At 38.3% G+C, this 23,280-nt stretch overlaps 1 protein-coding gene across 4 annotated transcripts in view; it reads right to left on the bottom strand.

The window, feature by feature from the left end:
* marchf5 (membrane-associated ring finger (C3HC4) 5) overlaps positions 1-23,280 on the bottom strand; it is a 40,965-nt gene that overhangs the window by 3,851 nt on the left and 13,834 nt on the right. For 2 of the 4 annotated variants that reach the window (XR_012388590.1, NM_001082827.2), the window contains 4 exon segments: positions 17,325-17,527; positions 3,712-3,842; positions 3,458-3,641; positions 345-511 (listed from right to left, as the gene is read on the bottom strand). Coding sequence is in view for 2 of the 4 variants with exons in the window: in NM_001082827.2 (NP_001076296.1) it covers positions 345-511; positions 3,458-3,641; positions 3,712-3,842; positions 17,325-17,527 (685 nt within the window). In the remaining 2 variants the exon portion in view is untranslated. 4 annotated transcript variants of the gene reach the window in all.

The raw sequence follows: 23,280 nt of genomic DNA on the forward strand, positions 1-23,280 counted from the left end.
ATGAGCAGATACACGAGCAAACCACTGCAGGATCAGCTGATAGACGCGACTTTCGAACTCTCTAATGTGCGTGTATCCATATTTACGCTTGGTTTTTAAAATAGTATCAATTAGTACTGAAGTCGATACTTTTGACAACATTAGTTATGAACCATGTAGCCTTCTAATAAATGTCAATATTAAAGTAGAGACAACTGGCCTTTAAATAAATAAATAACAAAAATGCAACCAAAAACCCACATATACAGATAAAAACTGTGCTTTATGTTCTTTAGCTTTTATAGCTTGAGCTTCATGTGCATGCATCACAGATATAGTTTCATAGCAGCTCTATAATCTGGTACCAGAATGGTCCTCTGCAGGTTTGAGTTGACGCTGCTGAACATCAGTTTGCCCACGATGGTGGCGATGGTGGGGAACACCAGGGCTCCGCACAGGATCCGTGTGGCAGACACGTGATCGGCCAGAGGACTGGCCTCCGCCGGGATCCTCGGCACCGGGCAGCCTATACCTGTGTACCACAGAACAACACAGAGTCTGATTAATCAACCTTTTTGATGAAAATTTCTTGTACTTTTCAATGTCACAGAACAGCCAGGCAGACATCAGGTTTTCGTTAATACAACTGAAATAACACAAATATATCTAATCAGCCAATCACATGGCATCTTTTTGCATAACTTCTTAATATATGTATTTATACAACGGCTCTGTCTGGTTCTTGAATCTGATTGGCTGATAGCCGTGAGATACTCTGCAAATAAAAGCACTCGTCCAGCTTCTTAACTCTTCACCCTTGTGTATTACTCCGCCCACATACAGCAACAACTAGAGGACACTCTAGAGCAGGGGTTCCCAAACTTTTCAGCCCGCGACCCCCAAAATAACAATGCCAGTGACTCGCGACCCCCAATATCCTCTGAGGTGGTTATAAATACAGAAACCTTGCATGCAATGACGCAGACACACCAATTAAATTTGTGTCAGTGCTTTAAATGTGCCAGAAAGTATAACCTGATGTTATATAATCGAAATGCATCTGACGCTATTGCTGCCTTTAATATAATGTAATTACCCCAGGGGTCGCAATCCAATAAAACTAGTAACTATAAGCTACTATAGTAACTATATAGTATATAGTAACTATAAACGACTATTTTTATTTTCAGTATAGTTATGGATAAAATATGTTCATTCTTATGGTTTAATAAAAATAAATAGATTTTTGGAAATCACCAGGCGACCCCCCTTCATTGCCCCGCGACCCCTCGGGGGGTCCCAACCCCCACTTTGAGAACCACTGCTCTAGAGCAGGGGTTCCCAAACTTTTCAGCCCGCGACCCCCAAAATAACAATGTCAGTGACTCGCGACCCCCATTTTTCAAAGTGGTTATACTGTAAATATATAAACGTTGCAGACACAACTATAGGCCCATATAAACATGAGCATATTGACAACACATAAATGCAACATATAATGTTTTTTTTTAGTCATTTATTACTTTAATTACATTTTAATATAAAAATTAAAAGCTGATGGCTGATTTTTGTTTGTATGTTGTTGTTTCTTTAACGCAACTATTAATCTTCTGTGGGTTATGAATAAAATTTGACAATTCAAATAGTTGAATAAAATTTATTTAAATTTTGGAAATCACCAAGCGACCCCTTGTCATTGTCCCGCGACCCCGCAGGGGGTCCCGACCCCCACTTTGAGAACCACTGCTCTAGAGTTTGACAAATGTTGCTGCTGTTGGACAACATAATGTACTTTTGAGGGTTTTTTAGGCGAGAATGTAAGTGTTTAGATTGCAACTATGCAGTATATCTATATCTGAAAGGATAGTGTCTATTTTAAATATTTATAATTTCAGAGAGACAGCGCATGGGCGACCATTAGCATGTCTTTGAGCAAGGACGGTTGACGATAATCATCCACAAGATGGCCACAGAGACCGCATATTAGACCTTAAGAGAAAAACAGCTTAATGTCAAATTACAGCTGATCAAACTATTATGAAACAGGTAATTACTTACCTGAAACAGGTAAGTCGATCTCTCTCTTTTTTATGTTGTAGTGCTGTATTTAGTAATAGTAATATTGTGATCTCCCAATTGCAACAGAGAAATACTAAGAAATCTCTGTAGACTGATGGCATTTCATGCCGTTCAACCTATTAATCTTAACATTTAAGCAAAATCACCTGTTTTATCATCCCTAGACATTACGCTAGAGAATCATTCAAATACTTGCTCCAAAAAGTGATGTTAGTGAATGAGCAACGCTTTCTGCTGTTCTGATGTCAGCTGCAGATGTTATTGAATGGCTGAAGAAAGTAGTTCCTCATACAAAAGGGTTTTGAGACTCCTCATGTTTGATTTTCTTTTTTATACACATGATTATTTTGCCAAACTGTTGTATAAACGCAATATCACACTTGTAGCAGTGCGATGTGTCTGTATTTCAGCACTGGTGGGACACTAACGCACGCCTCCCACAAGTGCCAATATACAGCCATGTCGCATTGCTATTCGTGTGATATATTGCTCATATATATTTATAATACATACATTGTATGGATGCATCGATACAAACTTTTTGACAGATACTGTTAGAGATTTAGAGGCTGATAGGCGATTTATTTTTGCTGTTGAATATAAATAGAAAACTTTCTAATTTTATTTTGAAGTCTTAACTTCAGAAAAGTCTGAACTGATCTCTAAACTTCATTTCAACTATTCTTATCCATAGCCAACTTTCCTTTTTATAAATAAAATTCACTGTCTGGCATTTTTTGAAATACATAAAGCAACCAAGTCACTAAACATTAAATAATATATATATATATATATATATATATATATATATATATATATATATAATTACCAGTAAAATAACAATAATAAAAAATTGTCAGACAGCAAGCAGGTGAAGTGGTTCAACCGAATGAAGTAATACATAATTTATCGGCCTAATTTTGTTATCAGATTGATAATATAAAATAGCATTTATCGGCCGATGTTGATATGACTGCCCGTGTATTTTGTATCTCTAATACGTTTGTATAAATAAATAAAAACACCCACACACTTAAATATGTATACTAATAACATATGTATTTATTATAATATATAAAATAAGTGATCATACTAAAGTGTCTTTCATTTTAAATGGTTAAAAAAGAACAGTGGCACAGTTTAAAGATTTAAAATTTGTATTTTTAAATTAGTTTTTTGGAGCCAAACTAGGATTCTTAAATCGCCTTTTAATATGTCATCAAATGATTCTAATTCTAAATTTGCTCATTTTCTTACACTCCTACACTAAATAACATTTTAGTCTGTGATTTAAGTTAATGACAATTAAAAATGCATTATAGAAGAAAAAGCCTAAAGCTCTTTTATACCTCCACAATTCGTGAAGACCCTTTTTTGTGACTGTCCTTTAACCACTGACCTGGGAAGATACTGTTGAGGATCTGAAGCTTATTGGAGTATTTCCTCCAAAGGCGGAGCACATAATCCTCCCAGCGAATCATCTTCCCCAGAATTAGCATAACCGGGATGGTGGGCAGGCCAATCAGCAAGAAGAGAGGATCGGCTCTTTCCATCACATCCAGACCTTCCTTATGACCTACAACCTGAGAGATGGAGGTGCGTGTAGATCAAAGAATTCTTGTGAAGTAATTTTAAATGCGAGCGATGATTCACCTGCATGACTGTCACGGCCCCGTATGTGACGGCAGTCCAGTAAATGGATCCCACCATAATCCCAGCAGCAGCAAACGGACAGGCTTTCGAGATCAACCTGTCTGCCAGGTCCAGCACATACACCACCGGCCCTGCACACAAAAACACACACACACTCCGCCTTTAAAGTCTGCATGAACCAGAAGCTGCGACTGTTTTTTTTTTCCTGTATTGTGACGCAGTTCCTAGACAAAAGGAATATTATATGAGCAAACAGTGGGCGTGGTTTGTTTTTTCTACTGTAAGCTCATTGGATGTAGTAAAGTAGGCATTTCATTCAGAAAGATCAGGAAAAGGGTTTGAGGAGAGTTATAACAACTTAACAGACCTCCTCACCATTTCTGTTTGTTGTCAAAACTGACCTTTGGAGGGGCGTGGTTAAGTATGATAACCACACCCCCAATACTACAGACAATCATTCATTCATTTTCTTTTCAGCTTAGTCCCTTAATTAATCTGGGGTCGCTACAACCGAATGAACCGCCAACATATCCAGAATGTTTTATGCTGCGGATGCCGTTCCAGCAGCAACCCATCACTGGGAAACATCCATACACACTTGTTTACACTCATACAATACGAACAATTTAGCCAACCCAATTCACCTGTACCGCATGTCTAGACTGTGGGGGAAACCGGAGCACCGGGAGGAAACCCACATGAACGCAGAGAGAACATGCAAACTCCACACAAAAACGCTAACTGACCCAGCCGAGGCTCGAACCAGCGGCCTTCTTGCTGTGAGGCGACAGCACTACCTACTGAGCCGCTGTGTTGCCCACAGACAAACATAATCTGAGAAGTGCATTTTCAGAATTAAACATTTATTATTTTTTTCTTTATGACATGCACAGATGAATTGTTCACATAACTGGCAATGTGAGCTAACCAAATAAATATGGTTACTTTTGTTTACATTTGTACTTTAAAAAAAAAACCCGACTGCTGTGAAATGAACTTCCTACCAACTTCAATATTAAATAGCTCAGCCGTCAATCTGATGTCATCACTCCATAGAAGAAGCGAATTTTTACATTTCGATTAATAATTAATTATCAAAATATTTGTTTTCTTGCTTGATTTTCACAGGTTAATTGTTCACATTTTGTTTTGCTTTAAACAGTGCCACATTCGTGATATGAAGTTCTAACGGGAGGGTATTGACCAGTTTTGGACCTGCCACTGCAAAAAAACAAAAAAAAAACATACTGACCCAAGCTTTTAAACAGTAATATGCACCATTATGTAAACATTAAGCTCTATATTTTTACACAATGTTCACACTAAATGCATATCAAGAGTATGTGAACTTTCCACCTCTCCAGCAGAGGGCAGAACATGCTATTATGATTTTGCTAATTAACAGGTCTTCAAACTATCTTCGATGTCATAATCACTCATCAGAAAATTAAGATATCTTCACCCTAGCACTGATAAAACAAACTACAGAAGATCTCCCGGTCTAATTCACCACAACCATACACTACAATAATATCACTATAATTCTCATGTGTGAAAAACAATGACTCGGGAATAAAGTTTTACGATCACTGCAAAGCACTCTCACGGACCTCTGCTTTATGAAAGAGTCCTAAAAAGGGATGAAGAAACTCTAAAAGAGGGAATCATGTAATATTTACTGACCGTCAACCTGCTTTCCTCTCAACCTATAAATACACTGCACTGCAGGAGACGTCTAGGACGAGTCTCTGGAGACTGGAGAGCTTATTTCTACATTTATTTCTCTAGTGAATCACGACTTCATTTTCATTTTCACCTTCTGCATTTATCTCACACAGAGGTGCAGTTTCATCGCTGGGTTTTAAAGAGGACCTATTATGCCTCTTTTGACAAGATTTAAAATAAGTCTCTGATGTCCCTAGAGTGTGTTTGTGAAGTTTCAGCTCAAAGTACCCCACAAATAATCCTTTATAACTCTTTGAAAGTGCCCATTTTAGGCTTTGATTCTAATCGTGTTATTTAGGTGACTGTCGCTTTAAATTCAAATGAGATTGTGCTCTTTTTCAGAAGAGGGCGGAGCTACGAATGCCTATGTGTCAGCATAGTGGCAGATTTAAAAACAAGACTAATGTTTTATGCTAATGAGGGAGAGATCATCGCTAACGGGCGTGGATTTCCCCCTCTGATGACACGTACAAAGGGAGGATGTCAATCAAAGTGTTTCTGCAAGCCGTTTTTATTAAATGTGATTATAACAAAATAAATTAATAATTTTTTTACCATTAGAAGCTGGCTTTATTCACATACTGTTGCCCATATCTGTCAACATTGGGATGTGAAAATAAGGGATATGCCCACCTTAATAAGGGTATTTCCCAAACCCCACCAACATGTACATCCTTATATGTTATTATTATTAATTATGTGTGTATGTCTGTTTAAACACGCACCCAAAAGCCAAACTTTTTTCTCTCTGCTTCAAATCGCGTGTACAGAATCGGTTTGGGAAACAGCGTCTGTTTATCACTATGGAGCGCGTCAGCTGACCGTCATGCACCATTATATGACTGTTTTGAGGATTGTATAGGATGGGCGACGGCAGCTGTAATCAAAAGGAAACGTAATCACGCCTTTTTTAGTATTTATTTATAAGTGTTTTCATTCCTAAACAAATCAAAAGCACAGAAGACTCACGTTTTAGAGCATGGGGCGACCCCTGGTGGTTCGGCGGTATGGGTTGTGTATAGGGAGGCTCGGCTGTTTAGAGAAACACTGGAAATACGGGAAAATACCTTTACGGGATGATAGTGGGATAGAACAGTAAAATACAGGAGAATCCCAGGTAAAACGGCAGGGTTGACAGGTATGCTGTTGCCACACAACTGTGTTTAAAACCCTTATTAAGTCATTTTTGAACAATAGGTCCGCTTTAAAGGCACACTCGCATCAAGAAAAATGCCTAAAGTGATAACAGGATATTTCTAAAACCACTCTATAGGGATAACACAACAACAAGAACAATAACAGCACAGAGGGACAATATTAGTTGGAACAGGGTTACCAGGTCTAAGTAAAATGTCCAACACTATCTTAACACACAATCTTTCCCAAATATTTTTTTTCCTTATCCAATCAAAGTCAATTGCTGGATAATCACAACAGGAAAGGTTTCCAATATTTTTGATAAACATACTTTTAATAACTAGATGCTAAAGTTTGAGGACAAACTTTATGGTGGCTTGAGAAAGCCTGTTGGGAGTAGTTTATTTAGTTAGAAAAACTATCAAGTTGCTAAAATAATGTTTAAGATCCCTGCAGTCAACAATGTAACTACTGAAGCAAGCCAGTAAAAAGCTTTAAAGTTGAAACCTGTGTCTGTGGTTGGTAATAGCATGATACTAGCATGAATAACTTGATTCTAACATGAACTAGCATGATTCTAAGAAATTAGCATGAATCTTGATGTAGCATATTCTTAGCATATTTTTACCACAAATTAACATGTTGCTAGCAAGTTTCTAGCATGAATTAGCATGCTGTTAGCATGGTAACAACATGAATTAGCATGTCTCTAACAAATTAACATGTTGTTACCATGATTCTAGTATGAATAAGCATATAATTAGAATTACTCTAACATGAATTAGCATGTTTCTAAAATTGATTACCATATATTTTTAATAAACATACTTGTAATAATAATACCTTTTATTTATAAAGCTTTTTTCTAAAACCCAAATTGTTTCAACAACAAAGATAATAAAATATTAAATAAAATGTGTGACTCAACATAGAAAGAGAATTCAACATAGAAATATTACAAATTTCAAACACATTAGAATGATCAGTGTGTGTGTGTGTGTGTATATATTATATAACATGTTATATTGTAGATACAGTATACTGTATGTGTTAAAATTCTGACTATTAAAAAACCAAACAACACTTCTAAGTACCTTTCTTATTGATCCTGGTGTAACTGACAATCCGCTTATTTAATGAGTAACGCTATCAGATGATTTCTCGATCACTTACAGCGGTCTTTAGATTGCCAGGTATGTATTCCACACTCAAAAAAAATTACTTATTTAAAATGAGCTGAAACTGCACAATTCTTGAGATTTCATTGGGACAACTTAATTTTTTTTTTGTTCAATCCACATAAATTTGTTAAAAGTTTTAAGTTAACTTAATCAATTTGTGTTGGGGCAAAATGAACGAATTGTGTGGAGCCCTGCATTTTTTTTTACAGTGCAACATCAATGTCCATTAAGAAATGATTCAGTTTTTTGTGTGTATGTGTGTGTGAAAGAAACATATTATTGGCCACAGAACTTTACGAAAAATAGCGCAACTTTTTTCCCCCCAAACTGCATTTTCAAAAGAGCTTTTCCTCGCGATGAGTAATAAACATCAGCAGCCAATCAAAATTAAACCTGCTTTAAAGAACTTGAGCATTTAAAGAGGACCTATTATGCAAAAATCACTTTTAGAAGGGGTTTAAACACAGTTGTGTGGCAACAGTCTGTGAATACAACCAGCTTCTAATGGTAAAAATGTATTACTTTAATTTTTGATAATCACACTTGATAAAAACAGCCTGCAGAAACACTTTGATTGACAATCTCCCTTTGTACATGTCAGAGGCGGAAAGCCCCTCCCATTAGTGACGATCTTATTTGCATAGGATGTTAGTCTTGTTTTTGAACCTGCCACTATGCTGACACAAAGGCATTTAAAGCCCCGCCCTCTTTTGAAAAGAGCACAGTCTCATTTGAATTTAAAGCGACAGTCACCCTAAAAGGGGCAGTTTCACAGAGTTCTAAAGGATTATTTGCGTTGTATATTGAGCTGAAACCACACATACACACTGTAGGGACAATAGAGATTTTTTTTAACATCTTTTCAACATGGGAATAATAGGTCCCCTTTAAAGTAAATATGGACCGGAAGTTACAGAGACTTTTATCAGTTCTGATTTTTGTGCAAAAAATGTACTCATATTAGTGCATATTACAAAAAATAATGCCTTCAAAATATTTGTAGTACCAAAAAGGTCAGTAAAAAGTTCTTTATCATTTAAATTTGACATGCATAAATACAGTGATTTAGCCTGCAGAGTCTCTCCTTAATAAGCAATATAGTGATGACAGTGGCAGAATCATGCGCTCTTCAACACTGCAGTGTAAAGCTAATGGCTACTGCAACAGGAAATGATCGGGCATTTCTGCTGCCGACCACAGATTCCATTATGAAGATCATTAAAAATAAACTCCACTTAGCAGGAATACATCTGCAGTCGATTCTCACACCAGCTAAGCAGATCTGCCAACAAGAACTGCTGTGGAACAAGGACTTTCTGTTCCCTACAAACTCTCTTCAACGCCAAGCTGCGCAAAACAGCTTTACCGTGATGTCATCGTCTCCGCAAGCCGAACAGGTCTGAAGTACATCTTGAAAGTTCATCAGCAGCAGGTCACTCGAAAAGGACAGATGTTCTTTCACCTTCACGCTTATGCAATTGCTTTGCAGATCAAAGTGGCGGATCTGTGTGCCATATTGCACAAAACCGATCTCTAATATACTCAAGGCCACACAATTTATCTTTTCAGCATCGATGTTCCAATGTCTATCTGCATGGTGGCGCAGTGGGTAGCTCGATCGCCTCACAGCAAGATGGTCGCTGGTTCAAGTCCTGGCTGGGTCAGTTGGCATTTCTGTGTGGAGTTTGCATGTTCTCCCCGTGTTGGCGTGGGTTTTCCTCCGAGTGCTCCTGTTTCCCCCACAAGTCCAAAGACATGCGCTTACAGGGGAATTGGGTAAGCTAAATTGTTCATAGTGTATGTGTACATACATATTAATATAATACAGCCAACACATAACATTCAGCCAACCAATCCTGGAACAGGAATGCAATGAGTCCCATGGAAGGTATAAGAGTGAGTTGGTGGAGCACTGCACTGCATTGTAACTCAGACACTATATGGACACAGTGTCCCGTCTGTCTGATGTGAGAGGACGTCCTTATCCGCAGGTTACTGAATGTGCCCAGTCAGGATTTTCATCTGTTACTAACAGTACACAATGACCTTATGAACAACATGAATACCTTCCTCTTCTGTCAGTACCTTCATTCAATCACATTCTGTCGACATCTATTCTCAGATCAGAATGCATGAACTTCACCTAGTCTTGCACTGGTTTAAAAGAACAGCATTTACTGGAGAAAGGGGGTTTTCTTTCTATTTTGGTCACCTTACTGCATTCATGCTGAGCAAAAAATATTTTAAATATTTTCTATTGAGAAATACTGATAAAGGTACTTGCTTTATTTCAAATCACAATTTAAACTTAGATTTTTTATAATATTTATTAATGTTTTTTATGGCCCTGGTACACCCAGACAGCTGTTTGACCCTGCAGCTGCTATAAAAAATACCCTTGAACACTCAGTCAATGGCCATCTAGCAGGTACGTTCTGGGCCTGCATGTTTAATTAAACCAAACAGGTGACAAGTGAGGGCTTGTCGAGGATTTAAACTCACAACCTCTCGCATCCCAATCATGTCCCTAAACCAATCATGCCCCTATACAAATGGTTTCAAATCAGCTTAAACCAAACTGGTAATAATTAGGATTTGACCAGGAAATGAACCCCAACTTGCCACAACATAAGCAGCAATCATGTCCCTATACTAATCATATCCCTATACAGATGGTTTCAAATGAGCTTAAACCAAACTATGTGGTACAAAAATGGGGTTCATCTGGGATATGAACCCACAACCTCTCGCACCACAAGCAACAATCTTCCCCCTAAATCTATCATACACCACTACAGATGGTTCCTTCAGGGATTAAACTATATTGGTAACAAATGGGGTTTGTTTGGGATGTGAACCTACAACCATTTACACCTCAAGCAACAACCATAGCCCTAAACCAATCATACCCCATTACAGATGGTTTCAGCTGAGATTAAACCAAAACTTGTAACAAATGGGGGTATGTCCGGAATATGAACCCACAACCGGTTGCACCACAAGCCACAATCATTCCTCTAAACTAATCATACCCCAATACAGATGTTTGTTTTTTTCTGACAATAAACCAAACTAGTACAAATAGTATTCATCTAGGACAGGGGTGTCCAAACTCAGTCCTGGAGGGCTGGTGTTCTGGAGAGTTTAGCTCTAACTTGCTTCAACACACCTGCCAGGAAGTTTCTAGTATATCTAGTAAGAGCTTGATTAGCTGGTTAAGGTGTGTTTGATTAGGGTTGGAGCTAAACTCTCTAGGATATTGGCCCTCCAGGACCGAGTTTGGACACCCCTGAAGCTAGGATATGAACCTACAACCTATCATAACACAAGCACTAATCATGTCCCTAAACCTATATTACCCCAAAGCTGATGGTTTCAATTTAGCTTAAACCAAACTAGTAACAAATGGGGTTTATTTGGGATATGAACCCACAACTTGTCACATCAGAAGCAGCAATCATGCCCCTAAACCAATCCAACACCACTACAAATGGTTGCTTCAGGGATTAAGCCATATAGGTAACAAATTGTTTTTTTTCCGGGATATGAACCCACAACTATTCACATCATGAGCAACAACCATACTTCTAAACCTATCACACCCCATTTCAAATGGTTTCCACTAAGATAAGGCCAAAATGGGTAACAACTGGGATTCATCCGAGATATGAACCCACAACCTGCTTCACCACAAGCAATAATCATACCCTCTAAAACAATTATATCCAATAATCCAATAATGTTTTTTTTTTTTCAGAAAATTAACCAAAATTGGTATGAGTTGGGGTCCATACAGTAAACCCACATCTTTTCCCAGCCAAAGCAAAAATTAGACCCCGTAGACTAAGGCTACACGATACTGGCTAAAATGAGAATCAAGGTTTTTTTTTACTTAAATTCAAGATCATGATTTTCCCACGATTCTGTAAAGTAGAATGAAGGTTAATAAGAGTAGGCTATTATTATTGTTATCCTCAAACATATGGTAAAACAACAAGAATAATATTTGGCCTATGTGTAGCTCTACTGTTGGTTAAAATGCTAAATTTTGTATAGACTTGGAAAGGTGGCCTTAAACTTTAAATATGTCCTTCAGGGGCGGACTGGCCATCTGGTAAATGCCAGAAGGGCAGGACCATTTTTTAAATGTGGGCCAGTCAGCTATTTTTTACATTTATTTTTTCATATGTATTGTTTTTTAAATGTAGGCAGCTTTTATCTCTTGCGAGATGTAAATATTATGATGATGATGGTGATAATAGTAAGAATAATAGTAAATGTTAAGCATTGGCCCAATCGGCAACAACTGGCTGGTTTCGAGATGCCCCGACCCACTCTGAGGTTACACAGATGTAATCAAAATCTGGCAAGAATGTCAAACAAACAGTAAGTGCAACACAAGCTAATTGTCAGAGATGGACCATAAAAAGGGAAAGGCAGTCAAGTCAGACATTGCCATTAGGTAGTGCTGTCGCCTCAGCAAGAAAGTCGCTGGTTTGAGCCTCATCTGGGTCAGTTGGTGTTTCTGTGTGGAGTTTGCATGTTCATGTGGGTTTCCTTCTGGTTTCCTTCACAAGTCCAAACACATGCTGTAGGTGAACTGGGTAGGCCAATTGGGAATTGGGTAACCCAGTAATGGGTTGCAGCTTTGAGGGCATCCACTGTGTAAAACATATGCTGGATAAGTTGGTGATTCCCAGATTAATAAAGATACTAAGCCGAAAAGAAAATGAATGACATGATTGCATACATAAATGGGTTGTTTTTGTTCCAGTAACATACATTAAATGTTTAAATATCTCTTAAATAGGCACTGCTTATATAATTTTACCATCTCTACATCAATATAAGTAGTGAATGTGCGTGTCCGTGGGTGGGGCTGTGTCGGTGTGGTAGTGTGGGCTGGTGTGGCTACAATGCCAGGGCTGATTTTTTGTCCCAGTCCATCCCTGATGTCCTGTTTAATAATTAATAGGAAAGTAATGACATCAGAATAAACTGTTCATTATTCAAAAGTTTAATTATTATGTTTGAGACATATGTTTGTCATTTGTCATTGAGAACATTATTAGATCATTTTTTCCACTGGTAAAACAACGACATTTGTCATTTTCAGATTCCCTCTTGCATTATATTTACCATTATATATGCTAGAGTAGTTATACTGACACTGTTAAACATTTATATTCATGCACAAAACTTTGTGTTTGCTATGAAAGAAAAAACATTAAATGCTTGCCGTAATTATAACAGTAAAATGCAATATGATCATTTAAATGATGTGAGAGATAGTTTCCCTTCCGAGTGCGGCTCATTGCTGCCGTCACTGTGAGAAAAAACACACACACATGCAAATCATACTTCCCGCGCGGCTCTCAAATGATCGATCTGTGCAATAAAATTAACGTTATTCACAACTTTATTACCTGTTATTCATAGCCTATGCAGGTTCTGTTCACTAAAGTAGGTATCATTGGCGGCCACGCCCGCGTCCTCTCAGTAGTAAACAAGCAGTGCGTCAGCTCACGTGTGATTTCACGGCCATGCATACACCATTACATTAAGAAAGAAATGACATTTTTGGATGATTATACCTTATAAATACAGTATGTGACACTTTTAATGCCATTTGGTGGTGTCCATGTTGCTGTGAAGACTTGTGCGTTCGCATTTACACTTCTCTCCTGACCTTGAAAATATAATTGGCTGAATCGTAGAAAAGCTGAATAAAGATTATGTGTAGGGTCGAATCGAGATCGCAATCTTGTTCCGATTAATCGTGCAGCCCTACCATAGACCAATAATATTGCAATACAGTTTTCCCCTTTAGAATAAACAACATTGGAAATGAGTCAGGGCACGTTTGGCATATGAACCCACAACCTCTCACACCCAAAGCAAAAATAATACCCTAAGCCTGGACCAATCATATTGCATCACAGTTTAATGCCCTTAGAATAAACAACATTTGAAATGAGTCAGGGCTTGTTTGGGATATGAACCCACAACCTCTCGCAGCCAAAGCAAAAAATAATACCCTAGACCAATAATATTGCATCACAGTTTAATGTCCCTAGAATAAACCACATAGGAAATAAGTCAGGGCTCGTTTGAGATATGAACCCACAACCACTTACACCCAAAGCAAAAGTAATATCCTAGACCAATCGTATTGCATTACGGTTTTCCCCCCTTAGAATAAATAACATATAAAATAAGTCAGAGCTTTCCTTGAGATGGGTTCCAGCTGGAAGGGCATCCGCTGCATAAAACATATGCTGGATAAGTTGGTGGTTAATTCCGCTGTGGTGACCCCAGATTAAAGGCTGATTTATACTTCTGCGTCAAACACCGGCGTATGCTACGGCGCTGACGCATAGCCCTTCGCCTGACGTGCACCTCTCAAAAAATGTAACTACACGTCGCAACCAAGTGTGCCGCAAGCCTACGTTTGAGTGAAGGTTTCGGCCGTTAGATCGCCCCCTGGGGGCTGGCTGCAGTACAAGTCATAAAGCCCGCCTCCTCCGTGTTAATGAAGGAGACTTGAGCCCAAATAAAAAAAAATATTACACTTGCAATAAAATGTCCCGAAAGATAGTTCTGGTCGATTAAGGCACTGGTTATTGTGCTGAAATAGGTGCAGATCTTCATTTTTGTAAACAGTTTGTTTTTAGCAGTAATTTAATGCTGGGCGTGTTATCGTGATACACAGCTGTGATTGACAGTTTCTCAAAGCGCGGCGTCTGAGCTTCGGCAGGAGACTGAAGTAGACTGAAATGTTATTATTCGATTTCTGTGTTATTTTACCATGACAAAATGAGTTCAGCAGTAAACTATAGTTTCTGACATACATGATCCTGGTGGAACACTGTTTATTCGCTAAGTTCAGGGCTTTTTTCGGGCTTTATTAGTTTGCTGATACACGCCTAGCCACCCAGATAGCAAAACACAGTTCCGGCTAGATTCTCGCCTGCCGGAGACTTATCTCTTAGAGCTCAGAGTGACTAATGTTACCTCTGCTGGACCTACTCCGGATGCCTGGACTCACTGCCCGATTCCAGTCCGAGTCAATCGAGCCAGATGCGGCGGCCGAGCGAGCAGGCGCTGCCGCATGCGAGCCGGAATCAGCCCGCGACGCCGCGAGTAAGTTATGCGCTGCGGCCTGGAGCTGGCGCGATTGAATATATAAAACCCTCATATTTGTTAACGTTATTACATCCATTTGTGTTGATATGACAGCAAACGCATGCTGAGAAGTTCGGGGGGCGTAGTTGATTTTACATAAAGCGTTTGATTGGAAGCTCGACTCTGCTCATTTTCGCGGCTCCTCCTCTGGCTCCATCAGACAATCCTTCTGCGCATGTCTGGCTCCAATTTCAGCAGTCTTTTGCGACAGTTTGTGCCCGTCAAGCAGGCGTTTTGCCCTCAAGGCGTTCAATGGGAAAAAGGGCTGTCGCGTCGTCCATATTTTTTACAGTCATTGGTCGCAACAACGCGTAGCGCAAGCTCTGTGATTGGTCGGCTTGGTAGCGCTGACGAGTCTGGGCGGGACCGGGAGCCGGACGAATGGCGCGAGCGATTGTTTACAAGTGTGGAGTCCCGTGAAGGAGCTCCGGATGGAAAGTTTTGTTCTGTGTTTACCTCATATTTAAAGTTGTTGCACGTCCGCCGGTTCCTGCCTCAAAATGAGCAAGTTTGAGTGACTTGTACAACCAGGAAGTGTTCAGGAAAACCAAAACAGAAGCGAAGAAACTCGACACAGAGGAACATTTACACCTCACTGCCAACTAGCGTTTCGGAAGTGTTAATGCAGACCAACAGAGACAGCGCGCAGAAGTATAAATGCACAGCTGCGCGCGTTGCCTGCGCCGTGAGTTACGCCGGTCACTTGACGCAGAAGTATAAACCAGGCATAAGTTGGTGGTTAATTCCGCTGTGGCGACCCCAGATAAAGGGACTAAGCCGAAAATACAGTGAATGAATGAATGAATGAATAAGTCAGGGCTCGTTTGGCATATGAACCCACAACCTTTAGCACTTAAAGCAAAAATAATACCCAGACCAATCACTCGGCATTACAGTTTCTTTGTTCTTAGATTAAACCAAACAAGTCAAGGCAGAATCTGAACCCATGTCAGAATTTTACCCCATAGGATTGTTTTCTCTTTTATATAGAATAAATCTAATTCATTAAACAATATTCAATGGGAAAATCTGCAACTTAGTATGCCGCTTACAGGCTTTAGATCAGACCAAGAAGTGATTTCTAGATTTATGTACATGTCCTGAAGGAATAAAGTAAAACAATCTGACTTTGGTTTTGTTTCCAAGTCTCTATCAGTTGATGCATTATTCAGAATACAAACTCACAACCCAACTAAAATGCTAAACAGACTGAGCAGCGGTGCAGGAAAGCATCATATATTTATGCACAGTGACATTCATTTCGTTCCGCGTCGTTCTGTCTCGCTCTCATTCCTAAAAGTTTGAAAGTTAAACGGAGAGCATGATTGGTGCAGTTTCACAGCTGGCAACGGTCACCCTGACAACCGTATCCCAGAATAAACCCATGACTGCGGAGAGAGAGGGAGGACGACAGGCCGGCCCTCAGGAGATGCAGCCCGAGGATGATTATTAGCACAGCGTGAAGGGAAACTAATGCTGTTATATTCTCCGACCTGACCAATTTACATAAGGGATGAAACAAGAGGATGAAAAATGACATTTCGCTTCACGAGCAGCGGATTACTGAAATCACAAGCAAATCCTCATCGCCAATATCAAAAGAGGGATTTCTGTGGAATCAGGGTTGACCTACTAAGTACATGCACAGCTATTCATAACTACTGCAGTGGCATTTGATGAAGACTGATAAAGTCTGGCAAAGTCAAAACTATGTCACAAATGCCCAGAATTTTGATGGCGATGTGTGGTATGTGAAAGTGAAGTTCTTGTTATATTCCCAGCAAAGGCAGGGCGATGCATGGAATATTTTCACTTTCATTTTGGTCTTTAATTAAAGATGAAACTATTTTCACAATGCTTTCCTATCAGGAGCATGACTTTTTTTAAAAGATTTTTTTTTTAATCAGTAAGGACGTTTTAGATTAGTCAAACTGAAAATGTCTTTACTAAAAACTAAGCATCATGTTACCACTAAATTATTCAGCAGTACAGCTTAACAATAGTTATGTTTCCATCCAAAAATGTAAATTATCTTTATGCGCAAAACTGGATTATCTCATGAAAGTCGTGTGAATAAAGCAGCATTTCCATCAAACGAGTCAAAGAGAACAAAATAGTCACTTTCTGATTAACTGGCGACAAATATCAACAGTAAAAACGGAATTTGCTGCAATAAGTGAAACTGCATGAATCTTTTCTTCATTTAATAAATGACTTCAGGGTGGTGTTTAAAGGCGTGATACACGTAATAAGTGCAGCTTTAGTGCGCACAACTGACATTTAAATAGTAGTGCAGGTAACTATGTTAAACTAATATAAACAATGTGTTAAAAGTGAACTGAATATAAAAACAAGACAAAATTGACCCACTTATACTTGACGTACCAAGCTTAGGGAACACAATGAGGTACTCGGCATTGCATTGTGGGCAGGCGACCCGTGCTGTGCTGTTTCCCCTCTGTTTCTCATCCACCCAGCGCTGAAGACACGACTGATGAACCCATTTAGTAGATCCACGGCAGCGGCACGGACGCACCCACTCAGCTGTACGGTCATCCTCATCTGTGGCAAAACAAACCCAACAACTCCTACAAAACAAACAGAAGGGCAGAAAAATTGGCGCTTGGCTTTGCGTTCAGCTCAGGGCAAACAAAGTGTAAACACATAAAGTTGAGGAGAAAGTAATTGTGTAAAGTTCAAAGCTCCAAAAGCAGAAGACTGATTTATTTTTACAGACCAACTCTTCAAAGTATCAAGGGAAAGTTAACCAAAAAAAAGAAAAAGCATGAGAGGACTGTGGAGTAATGTAGGTCAGTGACTAAGCACAAATGAAATGAGATCATGAACTCACTTCAAGGAAGTAAAAAATAAATGTATGATTTAAACAGCAGCGTCATTTTTATTTCATCATTCTTATAATTCAAACCAACAAGTTCCGGATTAACTAGTTTTATTAGATCCAATTAAAGGGATGGTTCAGCCAAAAGTTTAATTAAGGGATTGTTTGCTCATCCTGCTGTTCCAATATAGAGAATCCTGCATGTGCCTGTTCATATAATGGTCATGAATAGTGAATAGTGCCAATTTAAACATTAAAATGGCAAATAAAAATATATGTCAAACATGTACAAATATGCAAGCAGCATCTCCGGGTTCATTGAGAATCTGACCAAAAAAGTTATGCAATGTAATGTCAATTTATATAGTGCATTCATCTTGTATGGCCATACACCCAAAGTGCTTCACAATCATGAGGGGGGTCTCTCCACACCACAACCAGTGTGCAGCATCTACTTGGATGATGTGATGGCAGCCACAGGACAACTGCGCCAATGCGCTCACCACACTCCAGCTATAGAGGGAGTGGAGAGACTGATAGAGCTAAATTGGTGGATGGAGATGATTGGGAGGCCATGATGGGCCAATGGAGAGAGTTTGGCCTGGACACCAGGGTTACACCCCTACTCTTTATGGCATTTTAATGACCCCAGAAAGTCAGGACCTCGGTTTAACATCTCATCCGAAAGATGGCGTTTACTGACAGTATGGTGTCCCCTTCACTTTTACTGGAGCATTAGGACTCAGGTTGAGCACCCCCTGCTGGCCTTACTAACACTACTTCCAAGAGCAACCTAGTTTTCACATCAGGTCTCCTATCCAGGTACTGACCAGGCTCAGCCCTGCTTAGCTTCAGTGAGTAACCGGTCTTGGGCTGCAGGGTGATATGGCTGTGGATATGTGCACTCCTGTCTGTAATTTATTAAATTTTTTTTTTTTAAACAAAGGTGCAATTTTGTGAGCTGCAATTTCACCTCAATTGTAGCCAATTACTTTATTAAATCATTCTTCTCTGTTTCAGCTGACAACAAACACTAGATAATATTTTACCGAAGTCAAAATTTTGGTATTGTGACAACACTAGTTTGTAATAAATCACATAACATCTAAAAATATGTGCTGGAGATTTACTAGAACTGTCTTTTCCGACAAAATGCGCATGATAATTGCCTTTAAATAATCACCTAGCCCAAAACATCAATGTCGATGGGAACATTCTTTCTTTTTATCAGCCTAATCCTTTGTTGTTATTCACTTCAATTACAAATATGAGTGTTGGCAAAAACATTTATAAAAACAAAAAAAATCCACCTTTTGCAAAGTAAAATAAAAAAAAGGCATAGAAAATTAACATAAGCAAGATGAGTAAACGATGACTCGAGTGAACTCTCCCTCTAATTCCTCCAATTATCACAATTTCATGCATATTGGCATTTTTACTGAAAAGAGCCATTGAATCTAAATAATTTAAAAGCAGGTTAACCGATTTTAATTAAATAGGGCTTTAATGAGTTAATTAGATAATATGGGACTAGTTTTAAGCAAAATCATACCAGAATTTCTACTGAGAAAATCCCACAAATTAAGATAAAATATATATTGATTTACATACTGAAATTCAAATAGGTTAATTACACACCACGCCAACTGGTTAATAAAAATGGTCACTTTTGCATGCACATCCCATTACAAGACAAGCTAAAGACAAGGACAAGCTTTTTTAATTGTTAGGATGCAATTTACTTCATTCAAATGACTCAATCAGCCCAGAGAATGACCACTTATTAAGATGAAATAAATTATATGACTGAATAAAGTGTGCCATTGAATCAAAATCATTTAAAGGGGCGTTAACCAATTTTAATTAAGTAGGATTTTAATATTAATTACATAATATGGAACTAAATTACTTCAAATGGTCAGAGTTTTAAGCAAAATCATACCAGAGTTTATACTAGGAAAAGCCCACAAACTAAGATATATACTAATTTCTACTAAAATTCAAACAGGTTAATTACACACCACACTAATTGATTACTAAAAATAGTTACTTTTGCATGCAAATCCCATTACAAGACAAGTTTAAGACAAGGACAATCCATTGTTATTTGTTAGGATGAAATTTACTTTATTCAAATGACTCAATCAGCGCAGAGAATGGCCACTTAAGATAAAAACTTAAATAATAGGCTGAATAAAGTGTCCAGCATCCCATCAACAATGTCTAATGTCGGCGTTGTAAATAATCCATGTCGAATCTCTCAGTGTTTCTGCACTGCTGGAGGAAGCACAGACACTCTTGTTCTCTCGGGTTCCTCCAGCAGATTTTCCATTCGCTCTGTTTCTGAATAAAACATGAGGGATGAAGAGCTGCTCAGGTGACTGAAATCACTCGTGATCCTGATAATGAAGCTCCTGTAATCTCAAAACCATCCCAGAAGCCAGAACCAAACAAAAGCCCCTCTTTTCTTCTTCTTTAAAACACGGCTTGCTGATTTCAATTAAAAAGCATCCTGTGCACACTCTCATGTTCTCATTTAGCCTTTCTGTATGGTTGTATCAAATTTTCTTGTTGCAATTAATTGCTGAAGTTTACACTTCAGGGTATACACTACCTGACAAAAGTCTGTCAGTTATAAGAGCAACAAATAATAACTTGACTTTTAGTTGATCATTTGGAAAAGTGTCAGAACTAGATTTTTCTGATGAATCATCTGTTGAACTGCATTCCAATCATCCCAAATACTGCACAAGACCTATTGAAACACCTGGACCCAAAATTCTCACAGAAATCAGTCAAGTTTGGTGAAGGAAAAATCATGGTTTGGGGTTACATTGAGTGTGGGGGCGTGTGAGAGATCTGCAGAGTGGGTAGCAACATCAACAGCCTGAGGAATCAAGACATTTGTGCTGCCCATTGCATTGCAAACCACAGGAGAGGGCAAATTCTTCAGCAGGATAGCGCTCCTTCTCATACTTCCGCCTCCACATCAAAGTTCCTGAAAGCAAAGAAGGTCAAGGTGCTCCAGGATTGGCCAGCCCAGTCACCAAAACGAACATTATTGAGCATGTCTGGGGTGAAGATGAAGGAGGAGGCATTAAAGATGAATCCAAAGAATCTTGATGAACTCTGGAAGTCCTGCCATTCCAGATGACTTTATTAATAAGTGATTTGAGTCATTGCAGAGATGTATGGATGCAGTCCTCCAAGCTCATGGGATTCATACACAATATTCATTCTGTTTGCAGTCATGAAATGCAGCATGACTTTATATTCTATACAGTACATTATTTCTGTTAAGTGACAAGACTTTTGTCTCAGCAAAGTCAGAGCTTACTGTCCTAATTAAATAATGAAAAATCAAGGCATGATCATGTTTTATTTTGGTAAAATAAATGTAATCTAGAGGCCTTTGCCTTTTATTTAAGCCACTTATGATATCAAATGATCAACTAGAAGTCAAGTGGTTATTTGCTGTTCCTAAAACTTGGATAGGCGACAAGATTTTTGTCAGGCAGTGTACAGTATTATTTAATATCAATTAATATTAATATAACATCTAAGTTTAGATCAATAATATTGATTGTGGGATTCACTTATGCCCAAACGAACCAAGCTAAGTGGGCAAACACAGCAGGTTCTGAAACAAATGTCTAGGTGTGAAAGCACTCTTTAACCTGATTATAAATATTCTTGAAAAGCACTCTACAAGTTTAAATAATGCTTAATTATTCACTGCATTCTGAAGCACCCACAGTATCAATATTGTGCATGTTCATTATCACGATATATTGAATTATTGAATTATTATATCTACTCCAGTTTAGAGACAACTTTCTGTGCTGGTGTTCAGATAATAGCTCAAAGGTTCTTAAGAATCAGCTTCTCTTTTTTCTGTAACTCTGCCTCCATCGTGGCAAATATCAGAAACAGTGTGAAACCCAAGACGTGTCGCCCCTCACTCAAACACACTCAAGTAACATGTTTTACACACTAAGAGCTGTTCATTAAGGCCTGTAGTCAAGGTCAGACAACCTGATTATCAGCCAATAAACAAGGTAAAACTAATTGTGCTGTGAAACAGAATCTGATTTAGGCTTGTTTGCCTTCACTCAAGAGGGGTAAAGTTTCAATCTACAGCCTATATTATCCACAGTAAAATACGCACACGACACAACATGATTAGATGATGAGATTTTTGTCTGCTTTGTGGTGGAACATGATCCACATATACAACAAAAATACACATTTTCTGGAGATATAAATTTCATACTTAAATACATATAAACTTTTGTAAATACTAACTGCTTTTTATATATTAAGAAAAAAACAATGACATAATAAAACATTAGTACAAAACAATGAAAGTAATTCTGATGACTTTTCAGTATGTAAATAAACTAAACATATAAGCTACTGTGAAGTAATTAAATTATTGACAAAAAAATAGCATATAAACAAAATATTGAAAAAAACAATATAAATGTAAAAATATATACTAAATAAATTACTAGCTCTAAATACATTATAATGAACAAATATTTTGCTTTTTTTTTAAATAAGCTAAAATCAACAATAAATATTCTAATTAGAGCTGGGTGATATGGCAAAAATGCAATCTCGATAATTATTTTCTATACTGAACAATATATATTTTGATATAAGTTGTTAATGCTTCCACTATTAAAAGAGTATCCCAACCATGACTGAAGGCGAAAACTGCTGTCAGGAAAAAGAACTGCTGGCGAGAAACTGAAACGAGCATGCGGTGACGCAGTTTTCATTTTCAGCAACCAAAAATTCGATGATTCTTCAATATCAACGCAATTTAAGCTTATACCTCTGCGTCAACAGCACACTTATGCTCTGGCACAACCTGTGTGTGGTCGCAAAGCCCTTACTGTGGCCTTCGCCGACGCTGACCTCTCAAAAAAAATAACTACACGCCGCAATGACACGCAGCACAAGCTCTATGATTGGTCGGCTTGGTAGCGCTGACGAGTGTGGGAGGGATCGAGAACCACACGAACCCGTTGGAGCGAATGTTTACAAGTGTCGAGTCTTGTGAAGTAGCTCTAGATGGAAAGTTTTGTTTTGTATTTGCCATATGATTAAATTTATTGCAGTTCCCGCTTCAAAATGAGCAAGTTTGAGTTAGTATTTTCAGTTGTAGTTTATATTAATATACTAAACATCCCAATTGAGTGTTAAAATAAACCTTTTTTTCTAATAGTAAGTTCATAACTGCCTAAATCAAAATCTCAGCAGAATCAAATCACAAAATGTTTTCATTCTTAGCTGTGAAATTTTGTAACCTTGTAATCTAGATAACAAACCGTTTCTCAGGAGTGCTGACTTCTGTTCACAATCAAATTATTTTCACCATGATAACCCAAACGTGCATTTATTACAGCACCTTATCACCACACGTGCACAGACAAACCAAGTTCAGAATAATAAAGCTTATAATAAATCTTTTACTTTGTCCAGCTGAACAAGCCC

This window comes from Danio rerio, chromosome 13 (genome assembly GCF_049306965.1).
Source record: "Danio rerio strain Tuebingen ecotype United States chromosome 13, GRCz12tu, whole genome shotgun sequence".
Lineage (NCBI taxonomy): Eukaryota > Metazoa > Chordata > Actinopteri > Cypriniformes > Danionidae > Danio > Danio rerio.